The sequence below is a fragment of the Sinocyclocheilus anshuiensis genome, unplaced genomic scaffold (assembly GCF_001515605.1).
Source record: "Sinocyclocheilus anshuiensis isolate Anshui unplaced genomic scaffold, SAMN03320099.WGS_v1.1 scaffold231, whole genome shotgun sequence".
In the NCBI taxonomy this organism is placed as follows: domain Eukaryota; kingdom Metazoa; phylum Chordata; class Actinopteri; order Cypriniformes; family Cyprinidae; genus Sinocyclocheilus; species Sinocyclocheilus anshuiensis.
This window is the reverse complement of record NW_015552533.1, coordinates 184605-211903: the sequence shown is the minus strand read 5'-3', so window position 1 is coordinate 211903 and position 27299 is coordinate 184605. Positions and strand designations below refer to the sequence as shown.

Genomic DNA, 27299 nt, shown 5'->3' with positions numbered 1-27299 from the left:
GAGGATGTAAACATGCAATGTTCTGTGATATTTACAGCAACCTGTGTGGGCTACAAGTCGATTGACGTTTCACGTTGCTTAGCAATGCCGTCTACCTCGTGCAGTGACCCTAAAAGCTTTGTGCCGAATAAAGAAATGTAACACATTAGCTTTTCTATTGACATCATAGGGAAAACAAGTCTTTCATTTATTAAAAAAGCCAACTCACTTCCCAAAGCTATCAAAGGCCACTCGAGCACCTCTGTAGCCTTCAATCTTCTCATATCAGTGAAAACGCATGCTCTAACCCCTCCTCCTCTCGAGGCTTTGAGTCTAAACAACTGATTGATTCAAATATCACTCTGATTAAAGCCCTGGCTTTGGACTCAAAGAGACTCTATGGATGTGCTGCGAAGCCTTACAAAGCTTCAGATCCTGAATGGAGTCTATATAGAATGGAGGGGTTGAAAATGTGCTCTGTGCCTTTGAAAAAGCAGCAGGAATCAGGAAACTGCTGATGACCGTCCAAGCCATGAATCATCTCAAGAGCTCTGCCAATCACAGCAGGAGATGGAACTAATAAGGACCTAATGGGACACTATAAGGTTTTCTCAAGAAACACGTGATGCTATTATCTTGATCATGTGAAGACTCTTCATCCCTGCTCTTTTCACTGCATTAGAGTAAATTAACAAACCAAATGGCATTTTTAAAGAAAGATGGCACAAGTGCACTTGTCAGATGGGATCCTGTTCATAGTTGAATGAGATGAACTACACATGTGGTTGCTCTGCTTGGACATCTGTGAGAACTTGAGAAGAACTGACCTCATACATCTACTACAAATCAGCTTGGGACCAGATAGATAAAAGCAATAACAGCAAACATTGCTCAGTTAGTTCTGTGAAACACTGTAGCATCATTTATTTGATTAATTTGTTACCTAATGCAATGAAATTCATACATTTTTAAATGTGGCTTAAGTGCCCGAGTACGTTTTGGGGCCACTGTACACACGGACACAAGTCCCCGTGTAGTTCTTTACCATTCGGGACTCTGTGGTAGATCTGAACTCATAAATCTGCAGAAGCCAGGATTTAGAAAAGAAATAAATTAATAAAAGATGACAGAAGTTATTACCGATGCAAAGAGGAGGCGGATAGTTCCAGCGGCGCACAGGCCCTGGCATGCAAGAGATATGGGAGACTCCCTGCAAAGATAAAAAAATAAAAATAAGAAATATTTTGTTGTTTTTCAGTCTTTCCTTCATTCATTCAGTATTCACTCTGGCCACATTCTGACCATCAATTTTTTCCCCTAAGGTTTTTGGCTTTCTTAAGCCAAGTTCTGAAGCTCATCGCGTTTTAATCCTGCACCTAGTCTGAACAAAGTCTATGCTACTACTAATCGCAGATGCAAACTAATTTCAAACGGTCTTGAAATAGCTGTCAGGTTTGCACACTGTCCCGAGCGGCAGCGACCAACAAGCAGTGCGAGGTAGTAACTGATTATACAGTATGTAAAATACTTATAGATTATATTATGATTATATTTCATTTTAAAATACTTTTAATCAGACTACAGTTACCCCCCCCCAGTTTTGCATACACAGTCCAGCTTTATTCAGGTCAAAAGTAATCCAAAAGTAGTCAGATTATATTACCTAAAATATGTAATGTAACAGATCATGTAACTTACTACAAATTTCATCATGCAATTTGTATTCAGTAATAGACTGCTATTTGTAAGTAATCAACCAAGTATCAGCAACAGGTAATGCAAATGTAAAAGAGCAACAGGAAGTCTGGCATCAGCAAACCCATTAAACTGTTACCCCCCCATCTCTCCAACCACCATTTTATCCAAAAAAACTGACTGAAAGGTATTTCGAACACACAACCTTGGCATTACTACCAGTAAATAATTGTAAATAGTCCACAGAGAAAAACAAATAGGTTTCCCGGGAGAAAATATTTTGTTGTTGATAAAATATTAAACTCTGTGCTAGTTTGGTGAAAAATGATGTTGAAAAGCTTGACAAATTAAGCAGCTGCCAACATGGACAGGTTGCATAACACGCTCCCAAATCAGGCTAATCATGGTTTCCTCTGACCACATTGTGTTTTGAGCAGTTAATTATTTGCTACCGAGAGCGTTTTAAGGACATTTTTGGTACTTTGCACAATAAACTATTTTGGAATAGTGTTGGGATGCCACTTGATGGCTAATGTAACATCGGTGTCCTGAAACAACCACGGTTTTGTCCAGAATTTGGCAAGTTCAGTCTCACCTGCAGAGTATATCCAGGGTCACACTGGAAGGACATCACACTGTTCATCTGTAATCTCTCACCCACTTTGAAGCCATTCATGGGTACAACCGTTTCAGGACAGCTAGTGAGGGACACAGCTGTGAGAGAAAACAACAAAACATGACAAACAACGAGGAATTAAGCTGAGTGAAAAAGCTAGTTGAGTTTTTATTGATGAGTGTGTAGTCCAGATGCACAGGACGCGCAACAGATGTCCTACTCTTGTACTCCAGACGGAAACCGGCTGCAGAGACGCTGATATCTGAGAAGAAGTGCAGGTAGAGCTGGTTGGAGGTGCTGTTTAGGAGGGCTGGGACTGTTGTGCCTGTAGAATAACGACGCTTTTAGCATATTGTGATTATGTAGTTTAATCACTGTGTCCTTGCCTGTTTGTTCTTTTTTGATAGTGGTAATTAAACTTTGTACACTCTACATCGTTATTGTTAACTAAAGCTAAAAGGATTAAAATACCAGTGTTAAAAAAAGCTGAAAAGATTATAAGATGAAAAACCTTGGCAACTACCTGAAATATAGTAAGTTTAAGGTGACTAACTACAATTACTAAAGCTACAGTACCTGTAAAATGAAATAAAAATGAATTAATAAACGGTCAAATAAAATGAAATAAAGCAAAAAATTCAATACTAAAAAAAGACAAAATAAAAGCAAGCAAACAAAAAAAAATAGGGCTGTCAGTCGATTAAAATTGTTTATCTAATTAATTACAGGGTGATGCGATTAATCTAATTAATCGCAAACTAAATTTGGCTGTGGAAAATAACCTCAAAACATAATTTAAAGCTATTATTGTGTTAAATGTTTAGGCTACAATGGCCTAACATAAATTATAGAACATAAAAGAAGATGATTTGAGAACCATCTCAATTATACTCTAAAGAAGAAACTAAAACTACCAGCAGGTGGCGGTAAATGTCTTTATGAGTTGATTCGTTCAAACGGCAGATTAATTCAGTAATGAAGTACAGGGCTCACTTTATGAATGGACCATTGAATCATTGGTTCACATGATTCGTTCAAAACGGGGATTCATTCAGAAACGCTCACAGACGCACAACAGTTCTGCAGTGGCTTTATAGGATATATTTTCGCTGGCCAAATTGAACAAAAACACACAATATTGTGTTTAAAATATAACACACTATTAATTTATTATTTACTATAAAATCACAATTGCACCTTATTCAGTCTTTGGTTTGCATATATATGTGAGTGATTGCTCTAATTTACTATTTTTCTAACAAAACATCACCTGTTCCAAGGTGTCACAATGAAAAACTAATTTCTGTCCATAGCTGCATTTCAATCTACTGCACATTTGTCTCAGAATGTTGCTGTCAGTTCACCCCTGGGAAACATCCAGTTGATAGAAAGAAAAGATCCTTTGCAAAACCGTGATTGAACACAATGTACACGCCATCTGTGAAAAATGCTACTTGTCCGGTTATGGATTTATTATGCTTGTAAGAAGCTGGCTGTATATGAACCGCTGTATTTCAATTTGAAATGAGGACAGAATGGTCCAGGCGCCCACCCACCGAGGCACTGGATTGTGCAGCAGCTGGGAGAGTTTTAAAATACTGCTGACACAACCTCAGCATGTCTCACAGACGTCCTCTTCAACTTCTGAAACTATGAGAATTTCATCACCAAAGAGCATACAGAGGGTCAAATGTAAGCAAACTTGTGAGCATGTGAACAAAAAGTCAAATGTTCTTGCTACCATTGAAGCTCAGAATGCTCTTAGGAACACCTCAAATCATGCTGGATTTTACGGCAAAAACTTGTGTTCTTCTTGTTCTTTCCTGACTTATTATATAATATAATTAATAGTTAATTTTTTTCATTTATTGGTTTGCATATATATATATATATATATATATATATATACGTATATAAAAATAAAAGTTAATTCAACACCTTAATACATACTAGTAGACAAATTATACTAAAATAGCTATGGAGCTAATTTTATTATATGCTTTCCTTTGTTTTGTGAAAATTGCATATGATAAAACATAATAAGCATATCGAATATGGCACTTGTTAGTTCAGTTGAAAAGGCATGGAATTGTGGCAGGCCATTTAAGTTATTTATGAAATAATGTGGAGGTTTTTATATTATGCATACAACATTTTACATCATGCATATCTTATATGAGATGGGATAAAATTAAATTTGCCAACCAAACATCATGCATTTAGTTTCACTAGGCAAGTAAACAGACATTTCTGCTTCAAAACATTATAAAACACAAAACAACTGTCTGAATATCAAGTTTTACGATGTCTTTGCATTTACTTTGTGTTCTGCAGTACTGCATAAAAGTCAAGTAAAATACAATAAAAATACACTTAGTTATTTTTCCTCAAGCAATCATTTCTAAAAGCCCAATGCAGATGAGAATCGTTACTCACGCATTCGTCTGGAGTTTATACAGCTCTTTTAGTCATATGGCTGTGTGTGTGTGGATCTGATTGGCTCATTTGTCTTCACTCCGTACTCCGTTATTCATTTTAGGATGTATCATTCATTTATCTCTCTCTAGGGCACTTGTAACATTTGTGCCTGCTCTTTGTGCCAATAAACGTGAAACTTCAGTCTTCCCTACTGCGTAAGTATCTTCTGTTTCCCATAATGCAACACAAATGCACACTGGCAACAATAAAGAATCGTTCTTATGATCTATAAACTGTTCCAAAAATGCAGTAACTCTTCTATACATCATATTGTGGTCTAAACGTTGATGCAAAACTAAATTTCTGTGCAAGACAAACTGTGCGTTTCTCTCAGACATCTACAGAGGAAACATCCAAGCATTCAAAGTAACATCAGCAAGATTATTGTAACAATGCGTGTTTATGTAGTGAACCGAGTTAATTTATTACACAGCCCACCTGAGAAGCTCCCCAGCATGGTGTCAGTGTTGTCACCCCCATCAAACACCTCAAGAGAGTCCCAGTTCTGCTCAGTCACAAAGCTAATCACCTGGATCTGAGAGAAAGGAACAGAACAAAGGAAATAATACAGCAGCTTCCTTCTTGTGACTATCAGTGGATTGCACTGAAAAATATTACAGGCACTTGGCTATCAGGCATGATATGCTTTAAAGTTTGAGTCTTGGGTGTAGTCTTGAAAAGTTACAAGAATGTGCCAAATAATGATATTTTAAAATGCCTTTTTGATGTGTTATATAACCCTTCAAATGTCATCTTGAAATCTGAGAGGCATTTTTCTGCATTTGTTGTATATGCTGTTCACACAGTTTTTCCAATGTTCAGCCCTGTAAATATTTTGGTAGACATTTATTTTCAAACAAGCCTAGAAATTGGCTGGTCACAGTGGCATGACTGTGGCTATCGCTGGAAGATTGTCACATCTGATAGCCTTGCCGTCAAATGGCACATTTATTTGTGCTTGCTTCACACAGTGAATTGGAAATTTCATGAGAGGGAGGGGGTTAGTTCTATATCCAGGCCGTCATGAGCCGTCTGTCTGACACAAAATGAAAACACACAACCAATCCACCCTATAGCATCAGTTGAGAGCTCTTCTTTGCTTCTTTCCTAAACTTTAAGATGAAAGAAGTGTGCATGGACCTGGAACTAAATTGTTCAGTGATGTTATTTGTTCCTTTTTGTCTTGGCAGAAATTATGAGTATGATCCAGCTCACAGACACGGTGGATACATATAATTTTGTTGATATTTTTAGTCTTTAGGCAAAGACTAAAGACGTTTTATCCAAATTGGCATGAAAAGGTGATTTTTTTCTTCTTTTTTTCTCAATAAGGGGAGCTATCATTTCAACCATCATAGAAACGCACTGTATTACCAAAAAGTAAAGTACGGCAAATATCTAGTTAAGAAATAATCAAGGCATATTTTCCACACTGTTGACTAAATAAACTTTTTTTTAGATTTAGAATTTTTTTTAATCATTTCATTTATGTGCAGCAGTTTAGCAATGCATAGTACTAAACATCAATATTTATCCATAAATATTTTTACATACAATTTGAATGCATTTATTAAATATCACCAAGCCCTACAGACAACAGAGCAGATGAAAAATATGGACAGTAAGTTGTAGAGGAATCTCTCTTAAATCTCCCAATCTGCATCACTTTCCTTTCATACCACTGCCTCTTCAAATCAGTCCCTCTTACTTTTGGTGATGCTGTAATCATTTCTGCATGGTTCCAAATCTCCTACAGCGGGAAGTTTATGAATTGGGTTAAAGGCAATTAAGTAAGCGGTCCTGAACTCCTCCCATGATTCAGAGCTATAATTGATTACATTTGTATCCAACAGTGTGAGGCAAGTCTGGAGAGACGGATGCAGATGCTATTTGAAATATATACTTAAAAAAAAATTCACTCGTATCCAACCTACACTGCCTACTTTCACCATTTTATAGCTGCATTAAAAATGTTGATATTCATAAGAAATGTGAAGGAAATGAACTCATAAATCTAAACAAATATCAGTATTTAAATACATGCTGCTATTTGATATAACTGAAATTATATCAGAGCTAAATTGTGATATTTCTAGTGTCCTAATGAGACTAAAACCAATCTAATGAAAGGAATGAATATGATATGTCTGTACACATTTAAGGAGAGCAGCAAATACATGTGACTATGCTCAGGAGTTCCTCAGGGACCAGTCATGGGCCCATTGCATATTGACTTCAGTAGAGTCAGGTCTCATCAGGTCTTCCCTCGCAACAGAGTCTGTATTACAGCTCTAGCTGTATTAACCACAGGCAAAGGCTACAGGAATTCGTTTTAGACTAGACATAATGAAAGATGCAATAATGTAATATATCTATTGAATCCAGCCTTTAGAGAAATGGCCACCCACAGTAGGTGCCAAATAATCTCAAAAAGCTCTTTACAACCAGTTTGTGGAGGTGCCAAAAAGGTAACGCTAAATAGAGTTATGAAGTATGACTGGAGGAAATGATGGCTGTAGAGATACTGTTCGAAATCTGAAGATTATTACTGCCTTCTCCCTGAGAATCTAAACTTTTATGGTCTGCACTGAAATGAAAAATTGATACAGTTAAAAAAGTAACACAGTTGAAGCATTGCAGACTTGTTAAACGCTCTACCGTGACCGCATTTAAAAGTGTCAAAGAATATGTAGTGACACATAACCCAGTACACACTGCACAGGAAGTGATAACGGCATTATACAACTGAATATACCCCTGAAAAATTCAGACAGTGCTAGAAAAATCACAGAAACAGATAAGTATGTTAACTCGTTATTATTTTGATACTGTCTCTCTCCACAATAGTTTCTTGCACCAGCACTGTGCAGGGAAGCCCATACATTACAGTCCAGAGAGAATGTGCTGGTTAAATAAGCAGCTTAATGAACGCGAACAAAACAAGCTGCCTTTGTCAATGGCAGTTCACAAATAACTGTAATACACCTGTAATCACTGATATTACTTTGGTCAAAAACTGCTCCACTAATGGGATTTTGGGCTTTGGTTATCACTGTCAATCCTAGCCATTTTGAATGCAGTACACATATGGAATGATAATGGGATGACCTTTACAGGAATAAATGACAATTTAAAATATAGTAAAAAAAAAAACTAACATTTTTTTTTAATTGTAATAATATTTCCAGTATTTCTGTTTTTTTCTGTATTTTTGATCAAATAAATCCTTGGTGAGCAAAAGAGACTTAAAAGCTTTGCATTCATAATGGACTTAGAAAAGGGGAAAAATTGTATTTTATTGATGCTAGAAGGACCGTACCTGGATTCCCATTCCCTCTGGCACAGTGATCTTCCATACACAGCTCAGGCTGTTCAGGTAGGGCTCAGGATAGCCAGGGGACAGAATAGTGCCTATCCGCTGGGTAAGATTCCCTCCACATGGCACTGCAGCACAGATAAAACAATGAAAGAGCAGGTAGAGTACACAAATCACACAAACCGTGTACAGTATGGAAGGGTATTTGCAATCTTCCAGGACACCACCTTCCTCCTTGTGCAGCTCCTGGGGTCAAGCATTTGGTAGCTGCAGTGAAGCGCACAGGTAAACAGCTGCACATGAGTGTGGATACCTGCGTGTACAGAGTACCAGCGGCAACATCTGCCACATGTGCAAATTCGTGGATGTGTGACATGCCGGAGGCCATGACTGCTGGCCCACAGCTGTGTGCCATTGCTTGTTAGGCACAGGGAGACTTTGTTGGCGACAGCTCTCTCTCAAGGGGAACAGGAGTAGGAGTCTGTTTGCTTTGTCTCCACAGGAAAACCACCAGAGCTGTGATGTGTATCTAACACAGTGCTCATCCAAGCAAATGCATTGAGGTTGGGGATGCAAGTAAACATGCAACACTTAAGCAAGTGTAGTAGAATCTACCAATTAAAAAAAAAGAAAAAAGAAAGTTTTACTATTTCATCAAATTTCGAAGAAAAACTGACGAAACTATATTGCTCCCATTATATTCAAAGTCGATATTTATTCTAGAAATACCCGTTGAGGGGGCATGTTTCTATTTTTTTATATATAATAATTTACATATATGTATATTTACATATAATAATTAGTGCTGTCAAATCGATTAACTGCGATTAATCACATACAAAATAAAAGTTTTTGTTTACATTATATTTGTGTGTACTGTGTATATTTATAGGTATACACTAGTCAACATTTGAAGTGGATCAAAACCTTTCATCAAAGTTGTCCTAAAACCAAAACGTGTCTGCCTTAGGACAACTTTGATTAACTTTTTTGATCCACTTCAAATGTTGACTACTATACATAAAAACACACATACATGCATATATCTAAGAATTGTTTTTGCTATATTTCAGTTATAAATACCTATGCTAAATAGAACAAAAATAATATTATTAATAAAATAGATAAATACATAAATAAATAATAATACATACACAAACAAATTATTGGATAAACTAATTTCTATATATATTTATAAATATTATAAACAATTTTACATGTAATGTATTAACTAACAATAAGTTAAATAAATAAAATACCTACATGTTTATGCCCTGGTTGTTTTTCTTTATATTTTGCCCATCATTTTTATAAACATTATGTTTGAACTTGTTGCTGTAACATTTTTGTGCTTATATTTTCAATATATTAATTTATTAATAAGTAATAAGTGTTCAACTGTGACAATAACTGAATATAGTTTAAATTCATGTTTGTAAAATAAATTGTATATGTATTTGCACCCAATAGAGCACATAACCTGGCTATTGGTCCCCAGCTAATTAAAATTTGAGACTTGTTGCAATGATGATCATGAAAGAGTGTGAGATGATAGCACTCTTACCAATGCAGCTGGGAATGCTGCCGTTCCACTGGGCCAGAGCGTTGGGTACAGTCAGGCACTCGATGGCACTGGGCCCCTCCAGGACGTATCCTGCATTGCATTCAAAACTCACCACAGCCCCCACCGCAAAGTTGTTCCCAGTGCGCCTGCCGTGTCTGGGCTCTGGGACTGAGCTGCACTGTGTCGCACTGGTTCTCGGGACAGCTAAAGCAAATAAATGCACCATTGTTAGATGAATTTATACAACAAAAAAAAAAGGACCTTAAGGCACCTGCCAAGTGAGAAATTCTTTGCAATGCATTATATATGCAGTCATGCACCAGATTGTTAGCGAAACTGGCACTTTAAAGTTTGAACCACACAGTAGGTACAGTGCATACAGCTGGTTGGGATGCCCCAGAACACCACTACTTTTAATACTTTTATAAGATGCTGTACTTTTTGCATTAAGGACACGGCAGGAAACGAACAAGCGTACGACTGTAGACCACAGGGGAGGCGAGATAATACAATAATGCTGCTTTAGCTTCTAAAAACCATGCTATCTATTATAGAGAAAGATGCAGGGTGTTAAATTTTAACACATTTCAACAGGAGGCCCCATGGCTGCCGAAGAGGTAAAGCACATTTACAGCATCGTTTATAATGTGTGTGTGTGTGTCTGAGAGAGAAAGAAATGGACCATGCATATTGTGTGAATAATTCAGTACCTAATCCAGATGACTGTGCCTCTCTCAATCAAAACTGACAAAATTCACATGACCACAAGTTCTGATAGGCACGTCCCACACACAATATTTGTGCAATTAATAGCAGGCTTGGGCACAATTCAGAAAGTAACAATTGGTTTCCTTTCAGTTCATGATTGAGAAGTTTTAGGATGTTGAACCTGAATTTAATGAAATACAATGAAAAGAAATTCAAAGAGTCCATCAGAAGATTTCATACATTTATGCTGTTTGGCTCCATTCGGAGACTTTAAAAGGTTACATTGGAGAATTCATGGGAAATAATAATGTAAATTGTTTAAATAGTGTGTGTGCGTGTGTGTGTGTGCATTAAAACATGTTCATTTTAACATTTACTAATACATTATTAAAATCAAAAGCTGTATCTGTTAATATTATTTAATGGAATTGAGCCTACATGAAATTAAATCATACTAAAAAAGATAAATTATATTAATAATAATAATTATTATTATTATATAAAAATGCTTCAATAACAGTTGCTTTTTTTGGGGGAATTTCATTCCAATTTAAATATGTTCTGCCAAATTCTCAATGAAAATGAGAAACTAAAAGGCATTCTTAACTCAGTTCTAAATGGCACACAGCCCTGTTTAAGTTATGCAGGAAGATAACTCAAAACTCTCAACTTACCTTGGTAGACCAGGTGGAAACCTCTTGAGCTTGACTGGCCCTTGGAAGAGAAGCGGATAAGGATCTGGTTGGAGGTGGCTAGTGGCAAAGACTCACCTGCAAGTACAAACAAGGTGTCATGACATTTGGCCACATTCTAAAACCAATGACATTTGATGTTATTGACCTCTCACAGATGCCATATTTGTTTGCGAGCAGCAGCGGAGGTGAAGATTAGCATTGAACAATGACTTTATATGACCTGGAATACACTGCATGAGTAGATGTGATGTGGTGGTCAATCCAAACTGTTGCAGTATAGATAATATCCAGAACTCTTTAAAAATTCTAATAAGTTGCAGCATTCAGGTTTGGAAAGACATGAGGGTAAGCAAATAATGACAATTTTCATTTGTGTATTTATATATATTATTCATTTGTGTATTTATATATATATATATTTAATTTTATTCACATATATATATATTTTTTAATTAATTAATAATTTTTTTTGAAGAACAAGTTCTTGTCTGTCCAATATTAGCATCGGTTTGAAATTCTTTTACTTTCACATCTTGCATGTTCCCAAGCCCAGGTCTATTAATAATCCCAATCTCAAAATGCATCCCTCTTAGCATCGCTCATTATTAGTGTATGTGCTTTCTGTTGCGCAATGTGGGGGCTGAGGCTTTAAATCTACCCTGGGGCACAGTCGAGCTCCACAGGGGTTTGCAGAGAGCAGGTTCGGTGTTGACAAATTCGTGCAGTGGCCAAAGAAGATGAAACCGCACAACACTCTCGCTCATGTTGGGATCAACCAACGCTCCTGTTCATGCCTTTGGCATGCTGGGATGTTATTAGAACAAGTGTCCGATGGCGGCCGGCAGAGTGACAGCTACAGTAATAATCCGCTCAAGTTAGAGGTGTGGGGAAACCCTGACACACCTGCTGTTTGTTCCGATGGCCACATTAGTCTGCAGTGCTGCTCGTAAACGGTGTCCAACACACCACAATGTCAGCGGTGGGAAACCTGGATGGTGACCACGGCTTCACCTCCGGGAGGATGCGTCATGCAACATTCAAGGATGTTGTGGAGTGGATTGGCGTGGCCTGACAGCATCCTGTGTCATTGAGGATCACAATGTCCAATCTGATGACTCGACAGAGGTGGATATGCCAGTTTGTCTACCTCTGGAGTTGGCGGAGTTCTTTAACAGCGATATGGAGGAGGAAGACTTCGAGGCATTTGCTGAGAAATGAAAAATCTCTCACAAATGCAGTTAGGCCCTAAATGCTTATAGTGCTTATTAATTAATACCGGTAGGCTAATTTGTGTTTTATTTTTGATTTAGGCCTAGCATTTTTCTCGTTTAGTTCTGAGTCCCCACAGAAACCGAAGGATTAGCTGTGGAGTGATGGGAAGCAAAAATGCATTCACAAATTTAGTTAAGCTTAAGCCCTATGTTCCCAAATGTTTATAGTGTTTATAATGCTCTGTTTTGTTCCTCATTCGGTTAAATTATCATTTGAAAGTTTGGGGTCAGTAAGATTTTTTTTAAAGGGGTGTGGGGTACAATGCTGTTTCATACATTCAGTTTTTTACACTGTTAAAGAGTTGGATTCTCATGCTAAGCATGGTGCCCAAGTGCTCGTCACTCTTTAGCTCCGCCCACGGCACGCCTCCAGGAGCTCGGCTTTTTCCGGAGAGAATCGTAAAGCTGTATCTTTCTTTTATAGATATGATAAAACTAAAGACTTTTTGGAGATATGAAGGATGCAGTACTACTTTACAGGTACTCAAGATTAACATGAGATTGGGTGAAACTGTGTGTGTTATTCCCCCTTTAACAATAATATATACAATATTTGTATATAGCAAGAATAGATTAAATTGATAAAACAGTAAAAACATTTATAATGTTACACAATATTTTTATTTCAAACAAATGCTGTTGTTTTGAATGATCTATTCCACAAAGAATCCTGAAAAAAAAGGAAAAAAAAAACAAAGAAAATAATGAAGACGATGACGACAACGAAGAAGACAAAGACGACGAAGAAGACATGTTTCTTGATCACCAAATCAGCATATTAGAATGATTTCTAAAGGATTGTGTGACACTAAAGACTGGAGTAAAATGTAACTTTGCAATCATAGGAATAAATCACATTTTACAATATATTAAATAGAAAAACGTTATTTTAAATTGTAATAACATTTCACAATATTACTGTTTTTACAATCAAATAATATCTGAGCATAAGCATAAATCTTACTGACCACAAATGTTTTAACTGTAGTATATACTGCTCAGTGAAATATTTAGGACTTCTTGTAATTATACTGTAGCCATAAATTATAAAATGATTATTGAGAGTTGACTACTAAAACTATACTACAAACTTGATTTACATGAGGAACACATTTGCAATTGAATGGTATTTAATCTACACAGAATGGAACCCAAACCTCAAAGTGTTGCCATGAACTGCTTAAATCACCTGTTTTCGCTTCAATAACAAAAATAATAAAAAAATATAACGATGAGATAAAATAGACTTCCATGGTAACTTGTTAAAATGCTCAGCAAAATAAATACACACTGCTTTCATATATCTATAACAGAACAGAATTCTTTTCTGTTGTTTAAAATAAGTTTCCAACAGTTAATTCGCAGAGGACGGCTTCACTTGAAACTTGATGTTCGCTTGTGCAGATTATTCATTCCACATGCATGATTTTCTGAGAAAGTTGAGAAACATCCATCAAAACTGACAACTGTGCTTTTAACAGTTGTGACATATAGCAACACTTGTTTCTCTTCTCTCCGCAGCACAAAAAAGATAATAGAAAATCTGCAGTTTTATGCAGCCCAGTATCAATCTTGACTAGTCCCTGCTCTCTATTCACGCTCCAAAGTGTGCATTATTTCCAGCAGCCCCCAGCACACTTCACTGATTTCACACCGGCATCTGAAGTTAAAAAGCGCATCTCAGATAGTATATACGCTCTGAGCAGTTCACCTTCCTTGAGCGCGGGGTTTCATGCCATATGCTAATCACCAGTGTTTGACTGGTGTGAAGGGTGAAGAAAAAATAGAAATGTACACAGCTCATCTGTGTTGTCATGGGAATGTCAGAAGCAGAGAGCGAGCGAGAAAACCCTGTTAATCTTCGAGTCGAAATCTCCTCAACTGACCGCATTAAACGGAACTCCATTATGACTGAATAAAAGCTTTCAGCCTCGCCGTCTCACTGGAGATCTGTTTAGCCAGTCTGTTTTTGCTTATTTGATTCTGTTTTCTTTTCTGTTTTAAGGAAGAGAGCCCTATTTACTGGATCCCATTGAAATCTGTTTGTTAGACTGTATGAGTCATCAAGCTTGTTATGTGAAACTCTGCGTTTTATTCTCTGGAGTACATCATTATCTCTCACGTACGTCACTGTATGTTCTGATAATGAAGAACTCTAGAGACTGTACACAAGTACTGAGTCAACTTTAACGATTTAAAGCTGAAATGTGTCTTTTTAATTCAGAGCTTAATATTCAGAGATTAGGTATGTACAAAATGACAATTTAATTTAAAATATCATAATATCATAACATATCATAAAAAAGTGGGTTGTCTGAACTTGTCTACTAATCAACCTTAATAGAATAGTTCTGTCCTTATTTACAAACCCTTACGTTACTCTGAACCTGTTACTTCTTTCTTCTGAGAAGATTCTGCCTATATAAGATGTCTGTGTATTTTTTGGTCCATACAATGAAAGTCATTGCGGTCCAATGTTGTTTTAAACCCCACTGACTTTCACTGTATAGCGAGAGAGAGTGGGTAGGGGGAAAAAAAACACAATATCTACTTTTTTTGTTCCACAGAAAAGTCAAACTAGTTTGGAACAACATGAGTTTGATGAAAATGATGACAGAATTTACATTTGTTGTTTTATCCCTTTAAGTCTTTGACTAAGCCTATTCCGATTTGTTTCTTAGGGGACATATGCAGTGCAACACATGTTCTTGCATTTAAAAATAGCTATACAGAGCACAACACAATGTAGTGAATAAAATGCAGGTTTTTAAGGTTGGACTATTTTGAACTTTACACAGTATTAAATAAGCAATGCTTGTGGTGGGACACTATAAAAAATAGCACAACAAAGAGGCCAAAGAAAATATGAAAAAACCTCAACTAGTCCATTGCTAGCAGAGAGCACTGTAAGGGGCCTTTCACACAGAACACATTTTTTGTTGTATTGAAACACCATTGAAATTCCAATGGAATGGGGGAAATGGATTATAGATTTTTGTTTTCAAGTTGAACTTTTAACTGCATTTTTAAACCTCATGTCAAGCTCAAGACACTGCAAAGCCACAAGACGCAAAAGCAGCAGTCAAACATATCTGTGCATCACGTTTACATGGAAAAACAATGAAAAAGTGAAACGACGCAGCAACACTGCCTCAGCCAAAAATGGTACTACTCATTTTATGCAGGACTTTATACATACAGAGATTATTATTCTTATAATTCCATTTGGTGAAGCAAAAAATGGCACAGTTTAGCTTTAAATGTTAGTATCCGTGAACCGCACAGGCCTGTGTCTCTTTTATTTAAAGGTGCAACTCATCTTGTTAATCGAGTTGCTTAATTGACTTCTATTTACCTTTGAGTCTAAATGCAGTCTCTTTAGCATTCATCTCCTAATGCCAGTATAGACCGATAGAGTCAAGTTAATACCGTTCGAGAAAGGTTTGCTGACCTGTGTGGGCCCCAGAGAGAGAACTCAGGATACGGGCATGCTGGGTAGGCCCATCATACACCTCCACAACATCATTTAGTGCAGTCTGGAAGAATGCAAATTGGCTGAACACCACTGCAGAGAGATAAAGAGAAAAAGTGAAGAGACATAATTACATAAACCCTATGAAATATGCATCTGAAAAAATTACTGTGCAAATGTTAATTCAATAGTAAAAGACAGAACCTAATCACACCTGTGAACCACCTGTTGTCCTTTCTATACACACCTGGTGCTTAGTAGAGTAAATTTCCAAACGAGAGCCATAAAAAAGAAAGCCCGCGATGAGAAGCTCCCTATCCCGCAGCTGTTTGAAGCCATTATGCCATGCCTACGGAAATTTGTGCCTTAATTAGCTTTGCTTCCACAACGTTTGGCTTGACCCAGAGAAATACAGACAGGCTCACATCTGCTAATTCACACTTTGTAGGAACCCCAAATTGGCCAAATGACCTCTATGTTTTATGGATCAAATAAAAGGGCCAAGTGGAAGCTTGCTATTTTGGGCATGCAAGTCCAACTCCTAACTACTCAAATGGGGAAATATTAAAATGACAAAAACTGCTTGTTGAACTCACATTTAAATAACATTTAAACCAGCAATAGATTAAGACATAAATTTAGTTTATTATGCCCAAATATTATTAAAAAAGTGACAATTTCAGGTTGGTCAAGCCAACATGCATGTGCAAAATATGAGTGAACCATCTTGGTATGCATATAGGCAGCTACATATGTTCTATTGGTTTTTAAGTTCATTGTAACAACTCATTCTAACTAATCATGACACGACAAGTTCTGGCTGGCAAATCAAAGCCAACCAGAACACATTTTGATTGGAATCTGGACCAATGATATTGCTCTGGGACTGTTGGGGCTATCCAGTATAATGCAATTAAATCAGAATCCAAGAAACAGACCAAATATTGACCAAAAGTTGGTGTTTCTGGCTGATAAGGACACAGATGTAACATGGAAGAGCTGTGATTTAACCCTTGGATGTCTGATTCAGACATGGTGTATTGGATTTGCTGAGCTCATTGGTTAGCATGATGTTATTAGCCCTTGCACATGATATAACTACAAAGCATCTTTTTCCATTAACAACCATTTGAATGTAGCTGTGCATTCTGATAATTTTGTAAGGGACTTAAATGCTGCATTTTTTAATTATATTAGATAATTTTACCAATGCCTGATGTGTTTGAAGGCCTCTAAACATCATTAACATCTCAGAATTTTTGCTAGTGAAAGGTTTGGAACTATGTCCATTTCTTGTAATGTCATTTGCCAAACATTGTTGTCATTTTTCTGCAAAAAACACTGAAACAAATGGGAATTAGCTTTCACGTACACTGTAGACCTTCTTGGTTGTAATGCAATGGAAGTATGTGTGCGCAATACTATGTTTACTTACCGTAGTCTTTCGGCACAATGACTGAGTAGAGGCAAGTTCTCCCGCTGCTGTAGTTTCCAGGATAACCAGGGGAGAGCACCACCCCCTCCAACCCTGAATACTGTCCACCGCACAGAGCTGAGCAAGAGAGACAGCCACAGAAAGAAGGCATTAGAGACTAATTTTCTGTCCTCCGCATCTCCTCTCTGCCGTTCCCTCATTCTGCTGATCTTAAATTACTTTTCTTGTCTGATTCCTGGACTGCCCTACTAGATGTCCCCAGTGTTTGCCGAAGTTTGTTCAAAGTATTCCTCAAGGTTCCATTGCAAAGATGAGCCTTTGCTTATTTCCAAGGGAACGGCAGCAGATGTGACAAACACAAGGTCTTTGACAAAGTAAGAACACATATGGTTACAGAACGAAAGCTTGAGTATTTGCTGAACTGTTACGTTTTACCTATGCAAACAGGTTTGGGTTTGTTCCAGCCGGGCTTGCCGTCTCCCCCCATGATGCAAGTGAGAGTGGCGTCTCCCTCCAGCGTATAGCCGTTGTCACAGTAATAGGTGACAGTTGCCCCAAGCTTCAGATCAGTACCAACACGAGTACCATTACGCACCAGGCCTGGCTCAAAGCATGACTCTCTGGGATTTTCTGTTGAGGAAAAGAAACAAAGTATGGTGAGAGGGATAAAGAATGAAAGGCAGCGATATATAATGATTTATGGCTATTCGGGTAAGACTGATAATCCAGTGCACACAGGGACCTTTATGTATACACATACTCGCCAAGCACCTAATGTGAGTAAAAAATTGGCTTTGTCGAGTAAATAATGTAGTTACTTGCCAACTGCTCTGTGATTTCATTAGGAACTACAGTGCAACACGTTTCAAATCTAAGACTTGCGAATCGTATACTCAATAAAACATCTGTAAAACCTTTTAAATGACATATGTGTCTTTTCATGTATGATTCTGCAAGCATAAATCACATGAAGTTTTCATATTAGAATAATAAGAAAATTGGGGTTGGTAAGAGCAAAAATATAGTAAAAATGATAATATGAAATTTTACTGCATTCTTAATTTTATGTAATTTATTCCTGTGATGGAAAGCTGAATTTTCAGTAGCCATTACTTCAGTCTTCAGTGTCACATGATCCTTCAGAAATCATTATAATATGCTGATTTGGTGCACATTTCTTGTCATTATCAATGTTGATAAAGTCAGTAGTTGTGCTGCTTAATATTTTTGTGAAACAATGCATTTTTTCAGGATTCTTAGATGAATAAATTTTAAACATGAAACATTTGTGTTCTTGCTGAATGAAAGTATAAATGTGTACCAAAAAAAAAAAAAAACTTACTGGTGCCGAACAGCAGTAATGAACAATTAAAAAAAATACAATACAGTTTCATGGTCTGCTATATTTTCACAATTCATTTACCAAATATAATTATGAACCCTGTTTGTGCAGGTTGTGAAGAACCAACAGCTGTAGATACTATGAAAGGTCAGTACTGAAGAGGATATGTTGAAATGTTTTTTAAAAGAATCACAACTGAGACTCCCATAAGCTAAAAATAGAAGAATAAAGACAGAGGAGGCTCTTTGTGTGAATAAGTGCACTTCAAAGAAACTTCAAATGAGCGCACTCAGATGCTTTCGACATTTCACAATTCAGAAATATGCTACAGCAACCTACATGCCCCGTGGAGCATGAACGGTCGACCCAGGACATATTAAAAGTGACACTGGGCTAGATCAGGTCTGCTGACTACACAAAACAGTCCGTCACCCAGCAGGACATGTGTACAGCGCACACCGCATCCTTTGGCCAAAATTAGAAATCAATCATTCTTACTACACATCTGCATCGCATAGCAAAAAATGAGTTGCATGCAGTTCCTGTTGAGATATTACTTCCAAACATAGTTATACTGCAACGTTTGTGCTGATGCCCATGCCCTTCATGGCCCAATAGCACATCGAAATCTGTTCGCTGTGGCCGGCGTTCCAGACGGCCCATAACTCATAACTCAAGTTCATCTTCCTACACCTGGCTCCTCAGTGCTCTAACAAGAAGAGTGCAGGACGGGCAGTAATTAAGAGTGGACCCACAGCCAGCCTTAAGGTCTAGCTCAGGTGTCCATTGATGAGGTTGTGTATGAGCGTGTGTGTGTGTGTGTGTGTGTGTGTGTGTGTTTGTGCATTTGGACATGACAAATGTTTGAGCTGGAAGGGAACACTTCAGACAAGCAATGGAGTGTGTATGTGTGTGGTGTTTATTTAACTGTCGGTCAAGCATGCAGAGCCTTGGCCCACATATTGCACCTCGGAGGCCAATCTGTGAGGGAGTCTGTGAGAAGCTGATTGGTCTGTAAAGAGGTAGACAGCACCTGAAGCTCGTTCCAACAGCAGCTGCACGTGCAGATGAACCAACATGACCCTGTGCCAGACCAGCTAAACTAACACTTCTGTCAGGGTTAGGCTGAAACACACTTTTCATGTATTTATGCTTCCACATTATTAGTTTATACTAATTCATTGTGAGGAGACTGGGGTCTGGAACTGGAGCTTTTGAAGTGCCACACACTGTGTCCATCTGCTACACCAGATTGAGAGAATAGTGTTCCTCATTCACCAAGCCCAACAGAGGGTGATGTAAAGAGCACGGTCTCTCTCTCTTTCTCTCTCTGACCGCTGCATGCCAGCGATGGCCATCTCTGTTTCATTTGCTCGCTCAAGCCAATTTTTAAACTGTCTCTGACTCTTGGTGAGTACTGATTTTGAATCCTGGTGTGTCTGAACTGACAAGTAGGGCTGCACGATAAATTGCATGTGTTTATCATGCGCATCGAGTCAGTAAAGCCGGTTCTGTGATTAGTAGTAAATCCCTATCATGTGCTTTCAGATGGAGCGGCATTTACTACACAGAGCCGTAGTTCACTGACAAGCTACGCAATATAGCATTCATTATCAGCGATGAATCACCTTTGATTATGAACGCGATATTGCGTAGCTTGTCAGTGAACTATGGCTCTGTGTAGTAAATGCCGCTCCATCTGAAAGCACGTGATGGGAATTTACTACTAATCACAGAACCGGCTTTACTGACTAGATGCGCATGATAAACGCATGCGATTTATCGTGCAGCCCTACTGACAAGTCTGTCATTTCATGAATAAACAAATAAGCCAAAGTGTCATCAGACAAAGTGAGGTCAGCAGGAGACAGCAAACTCGCATTTGTTCTCATTTATGCTGAGCCTTTAGTGTGACAGCAAAACATTGATCTAATGCCAGCTTTAGTGAGTGCATTCTGGCTTTTCATTTTCATAATTCTTCTCTAGACGACTGCGAGAAGTGCCACGGGTCAATAATTATATGCTACACGAAAGCGGTACGAGCAGGAGTGGGTGATCAAGGCAACAGTCAAAGTGCTGTTGCAGTAAGGCACACTACAGAAACAAAAGAACAAAAGGCAAAGAACAAAGACAAATGGAAAATTAAGGCCATTCTGATACTAGTTTTTGACCAAATTCTCATGCAATACAGGCAATAAAAGGTGCCTACAAAATGGGAAAGGATGTAATGTATTCCTCCAGTGTAACATACCAGTGTATTGCAGGACAAATCCATTGCTGCTGAGTGAGGCGTCACTGCGGAAGGCCAGGAAGAGCGTGTTGGAGCTGCTCTCAATGCGCTCAGGGACGTCCGTGCCGTAAAAGCTGCCCAGCAGAGGGCTAAGAGAATCAGGCCCGTCGTAGATGTGCAGGAAGTCGTAGCTCGGTTCTAGACTAAAGCTAGTTGGAGGAAGTAAACATGTATGATATGACTATAAACAACAATCATTGTTATTGTTAACTAATACTATTGAAAATCATTTTCATTGACTGAAATCTAAAATGATAAATGCTAGATGGAAAACTTGTATAACACTGTATACTACAATATGGTAAGGTAACTACACAAAAATGGGAGACTTTAGTCTTAAAAACAATCTTACTGATTAAAAGTGAGTGATATGATGTGGTCCGGCATTACAGTTACTGTCCAGTCACATTCTCTGCCATGAGGATAGGGCTCTGGGTATTCAGGGGACAGGATCAGTCCACTGGGACCAGTCAGATTCCCTCCACATGGAGCTGCAATAAAAAAAGGAAGGAAAAAGAAACCATGGAAATTGAAGTACTGAACATACTAGCAGTTTCAAAATGTGGGCTATTAATGTTAAAACTTTAGAACAGTGAACAGTGGTTCTCAACCAGGGGGCCGAGGCACACTAGGGGGCCTCAGAAAACTTTGGCTTTGTAAGGCTTTGAGATTACTTACAATTATAAAATAAGACAAAACAAGCACTAAAATGACCTAAACCTGAAAAAAAAAAAACAATCTTATAGATCAATACAATATTAAAAAGTAATAAAATATCAATTTTATTAGGCAGAAATTGAGTAAAAAAAGTAAATTATGACTGGAAAAGTCATGGGACTTTCAAATATTATTGTTCATAAATAGGGTACTTGGAGTCAAAAAAAAAAAAAGACCTGCCTTTCTAGAACACAATTGTAATTTTGCTTTATTGAGATAAACACCTCCTGTTTTAACTATTAGCAACTCTAATTATCTAGTTCCAAAGATTAAGTTAATGAAGTCATGTGCTCAACTCAGCAGTAGCAGGTTTTTACCTGGAATAGGCAAACATCTCCAGGGTTTTGCCTGTGGTTCAGGTAAACATTAACACAAACTCATATTGAGTTTAATTGAACAAGGCAACCTAATTATACTATAGTTAGACTGGCTATTAACATAAAGTGGCTTTAATTCACAAAAGAAAACCAAATACTGCTGCCCCTAATGTCCACAAAAATTATTTTCTGGGAAGTAGTGTGATGAAATCTTTATAATGTAGCTGCTGCAAGAGAATAGATGGTAAACAGCTGGCCAAGGCCAGCAGAAATATTAATAATAATAATAATAATAATAATAATGACAGCTTTGCTGTACATGAGCACCCGATTCATAATCTCACAATAAATTATCCCCCTCATGTCGTCAATAATGTGGTCAATGCACTTATGTTCTTATACTTCCTGTGTATGATTTTAAAATGTATTTTGCATGGGTTACATTTAAATTGGGTGCAAACTAAATCCTTGAACTAGGCCTTGAACAAAAGAAACTGAAAAGGATTTCAATATGACTTGAATGGCAACCTTGAGTGTATTTGAATGTAGTTACAAAAATGGCTTCTTAGTGTGAAACTTTTCATACAATCACTGAGTGTGTTTACATACAAAATGCTGATACCTAGCTCTTTATATAAAGCATGCTACATGAGTTTTCAGGGTTTTCTGCGGTTTGATGTCAAAACACAGCGTATTAGTATTAAGCATTATTAGCCATTAGCCAAATCACAACTTTGTCGATATTCATTACAATTGAAATTTTGCTTATGGGATATGGATTCATTTTGTATCTTTCTTTATGAGAAACTAATGGGATAGAGCATCCACCTTATTTTTCAGGAAGTAAGCTATTTCCTGTGAAGGTGCGAGTCTAGTGATTAATTTGGCAATGAGTAAATTACTAGAGAAACAAGAGTGCAGTAAATGGTGAAACTATTGGTGCAACAAAATTATTTATGATTACAATAATTATTTAAAATAAAAAAAATACATTAATTAAAATAATATGATAACATACCAGTTTGTAACATGAAGCAGCATAATAAACTGATTTTGTACAACTAAAATAACTGGAAGCATCTGAAATCAGACTCCATGCACATTCAAGATAAAAATGCTTACTCTTATGTTAAAAATAAAGCGAAAAGATGGAGGGATGACTGTGAAAGTGTTGGTTGAGGAAGGAAGCGTTTACATTTCTTAATTTGGCACACTCTTACCAGAACAGGTGGGCGGATCAGGCTGCCAGAAGAAACGGTTGTTGATCTCGGTACAGGTGATTTTGGTCGCCCCCTGTAGGAGGTATCCGGGATCGCACTGGAACAGCACATAATCCCCTGGCTCTCTGCTGTCTCCTATGCGGGTGCCATTTGTTGGAATGCCAGGATCATTACAGGAAGTGGCAGTTGAAACTGCAGAAAGAAAAACATCCAGTCAGCAACTGTAACATAATCAATGGATCCCATTGTCTTAACATCTTTTCTCAGCTTTTTCGACTCGAAGGCCTCCCATTGTCAAGGACAATATCGAAAGGCCACCCGATTTCTTTCTGGTACTTCTGCTGAAAGGACAAGGCTGCTCAATTTGAAATTTTATTTACAGAAAGTAGGTGTGGCAAAATATTAAAATAAGTCAATAAATAAATAAATAAATAAATAAATCCAAAAGTTTCAATAAGTGAATGCCCTTCGGGGTTTACACTTTCATACCAATTTATTTATTTGACTTTTCTAGTCATTTGCAATTACAGGGTTGCTGTTTTTTCTTTTAATTATTTTTTAACTCACAATGGCAATTTCTACCCAATCCAATTTTAAAGCTCGACATAACCATTGATTATAAAAAATGCTTTTTGATATTTTAGGATTTTAATTTGACTTGGACTTTAACTTTAATTTGACTCCAGGTCTAGAAATAACACTTTTAAAATTCCCTCATATATTCAAGCTTTCCAAGACTGCGAGAAACCTGGCTCTTAAATACAAATGATAGTGGTTGAGGGAAATAATTAAATAAGAACTATAACGTCAGTTTACATTTAGATTGTTATGCTTTACCTTATTTTAATGCTTGTTTTCTTATTGAAATCATTTAAATTCATCTAGAGGCCCCCTTGGAAGTTTTCTGAGGCCCCAGACCCCTGGTTGAGAACCACTGTTCTTAGACTAATAAACAGAAAGTTTGGTGTCTTTGCGTAACTAATCTAAGCCATCTGCTGGTTTGTGGTACTGACCTACCAGCCATTACGAATATTCACAAAAAAGCCTTTAAGCCGGTAAACTACCTGCACAATTACAGCCACTGAATCTGTAGAGCCCAAATGACAGCTCTAGTCCACTTCAACACGTTCATTTATTTATATAGACACCTGCACCAACTCTCTCAAAGATGCTTTAACCCAGATGGGCTTTTTTAAAAGTAAAATGTGCGGCTTTGGAACAGAAATAACATGGCATTGATGCGTAATGGCATATTATTTCTTTTGACTTTTTATGTCAAATATTTAATGTATTTTTTGAGTCTCCAAGGTATCACGCAAGAAATCAGGACACTGTGGTTGGAGTGTTGGCTGATGGAGGTGGGCGGGGATGGTTACCCTGGTTACAGGCTGACAGCAGACAGAAGCACATAAACCTTGGCTTAACGGGTTTCATTTATTGTCAGTGGAGAAGTTGCATCTGTAAGGCCATGCTGCATGGTGGGTGCTGTTGGAGGCTTTAGGAGAAGCTCAAAGATGGTGCTTTTCAGTTGTTATTCTGGAGCTCAAGCACTGTCTCCCACCAGCAAGTTTTTTTTTCATCAGAAATTGTTTGAGTTTCAGGATGATGCTGAATGGAAACAGCAAGATGCAAATGAAATTTCCCAAAAACAACATTAACTTACATGCTCGCTTGCGGGGGTACATTTTTGTTGTATTCGGTAAAACATGGAAGCACATTTACTGAATACATTTCTACATATGAACCAAAAATATCATGTGACTTGCCTCAAGTCATGTTACGGAATAATTCGCTCAGATGATTGGCTACAACTGACTCACAAAACTGTCCGACCAATTGCTCACATACTTTAAATTTTGTCTGCATGCTCAAAACTTCAAGAAATGTATTACATTTAAGTCACACCTTAGTTTGGGGGCCAGTTCTCACTATTAACTAAGTATTAACTACGACTTTTGACTCAATAAACTCCTAACTTGCTGCTTATTAATAGTTAGTAAGGTAGCTGTTAAGTTTAGGTATGGGGTAGGTTTAAGGGACCTAAAATATGGTCAGCATTAAACATGCTTTATAAGTACTAATAAACATTCAATGTGCTAGTAATAAGCAACTAGTTAAAAGTGACACCCACACTTATAAAAAACACATACACATCTTTAACAACACAACACATCTCGGCTAAACACATACTTGATAACTGCAGAGCGAAACCCTGCTTGCTGGTGAAGAAGTCGGTTGTAAACTGCAGACTGATGGAGTTGAAGGTGCTGTGGAGGTCTGGAGGAAGTGTAGAGCCGCTCAGCTCTCGCAGGAGAACACCTCCATCCTGAGGCCCGTCCCAGATCCGCAAAACATCATGCACCTCTTCTGTGTGGAAGACCAGGAAATGCAACCTGTGGAGTTACACCAGCAAACATGGTATTAGTCAGTTATAGTGTTTAGATTAAAGAAGGTAAGTCAGAAGAGAAAAAGCAATCATATCTTCAGTATGGCACCAAGGGGAAAGAGAAGTAATTGGAATCTCTGTGTTAGTTTGTTCATTTTCACATGTTTTCACTAGTTAAATAATACTAATTTGTTCTAAAAGAGATATGGTCAATTTGGAGTTGTGAGACAGGAAATTAACACTTGGATAGTTCTTGATATTAGAAGGACCTTAAAGACAGAGAAAGACAGAGAGAAGATAAAAGGAAAAAAAGTGTCAAAATAAATGAAAATTTAGTTGAATGACATCTGCAAAATTCCATTTGCAGATATTACATATAAAGAAGAATATTAATTAATCTCTTTTTCAGCTATAAGGTGAAACATGCAGCATTTACGGTAAGTCATTAACCTTTAAAAAAAAAAAAATTAAATAAGGACTTTCAAAGTGATGCCATAAATGAGACATGCCACTTCCAATCTGAGAGAAATGTGCTTGTTTTCTGCAACCTAAATGCCAGAACCAGATTACTTTACTAATGGTACTGAATACATAACTAAGTCTTCTCTATAGATAGTTATAACAGACCCAAAAGAGTAGCATCTGTACCATTTACCAAAATGCTTTAAAGAAGACAAAAGCACTAAATCAAAAAAAAGCAAGCATCCAGTTAAAACTAAATCTTAGAACAAAACTGACATTTTAAGCAAAACTTAAAATAAATAAGTTCACATAAACCAGCTGTGGCGTGACTGGAACGATTTGGAAAAGTTCAATTATGAACAGTTAGCAATTTGAAAGGAAATTATGTAAATTATGTCAGGAGCTTGCTTTTAAGAAACTGAAGTAAAAGCCCTTAACCAAGGAGGCGGCGGAGAACTTTGTCACACATACAAAAACACAAAAGCTCATTAACGCAGACTATGCTTCAGCTATAAGGTGAAACATGCAGCATTTACGGTAAGTCATTAACCTTTAAAAAAAAAAAAATTAAATAAGGACTTTCAAAGTGATGCCATAAATGAGACATGCCACTTCCAATCTGAGAGAAATGTGCTTGTTTTCTGCAACCTAAATGCCAGAACCAGATTACTTTACTAATGGTACTGAATACATAACTAAGTCTTCTCTATAGATAGTTATAACAGACTGCCTCTACAGAAATAGGACAGTCTGGCTCTGTACATTGTCAGTGCAGTAATAAGGGGACATTAGTAAAACTCACCTCTTCAGAACAGTCTTGTGCAATTTTATGACGAACACTAAAGATACATTTACCAAGACTGCCACGTCTTTCAAATTACATGAAATGTAATGATGTTGATTATACAACAATACAACTAAATGAATGTTTTTGAGTTTTTGGTATGCAAAAGTACACAAAAATTCTGAACCAAATCAATGCCTTCAAATATTTAACTTGACAGACAAAGCTGATCAGAATCAATTCCTCCATTCTTGAAGAAATGGACAGCAATGGCTAGATTTGGGGATAACAACCCAAATTGTTTAAACCTCATTGAATGAAATTAATTCAAGCTGGTTATCCTAAATCCAATCATGTTTCAGAACTAGGTCACTTTCCTGACAGTGATCTTTAAAAATGAAGATACATTTGTCCCAAATAATTTTCAAGACATCTGTGTGAACAGTAATGAGGGGAACCTTCTTTGTTTTGTGATAAATTCAAGATGTCCTTATGAATCACAAAGAGTTGGGTAAAGCTCAAAATGTATATATATATATATATATATATATA

The 27299-nt window shown here is 37.3% G+C and overlaps 1 protein-coding gene across 1 annotated transcript in view; it reads right to left on the bottom strand.

Annotated features, from left to right (window-relative positions):
- The window catches only part of LOC107663732 (CUB and sushi domain-containing protein 2-like), a gene marked incomplete at its 5' end in the record, with an annotated part of 209927 nt that overhangs the window by 60745 nt on the left and 121883 nt on the right, over positions 1–27299 (bottom strand). The window contains 14 exons of the mRNA XM_016454031.1: positions 1120–1189; positions 2270–2388; positions 2511–2615; positions 5207–5303; positions 8088–8212; positions 9649–9852; positions 11031–11126; positions 15774–15887; positions 17230–17346; positions 17665–17859; positions 20823–21010; positions 21214–21352; positions 23116–23307; positions 25306–25508. Of these exons, the coding sequence (XP_016309517.1) occupies positions 1120–1189; positions 2270–2388; positions 2511–2615; positions 5207–5303; positions 8088–8212; positions 9649–9852; positions 11031–11126; positions 15774–15887; positions 17230–17346; positions 17665–17859; positions 20823–21010; positions 21214–21352; positions 23116–23307; positions 25306–25508 (1964 nt within the window). The remainder of the gene's footprint in view (positions 1–1119; positions 1190–2269; positions 2389–2510; positions 2616–5206; positions 5304–8087; positions 8213–9648; positions 9853–11030; positions 11127–15773; positions 15888–17229; positions 17347–17664; positions 17860–20822; positions 21011–21213; positions 21353–23115; positions 23308–25305; positions 25509–27299) is intronic.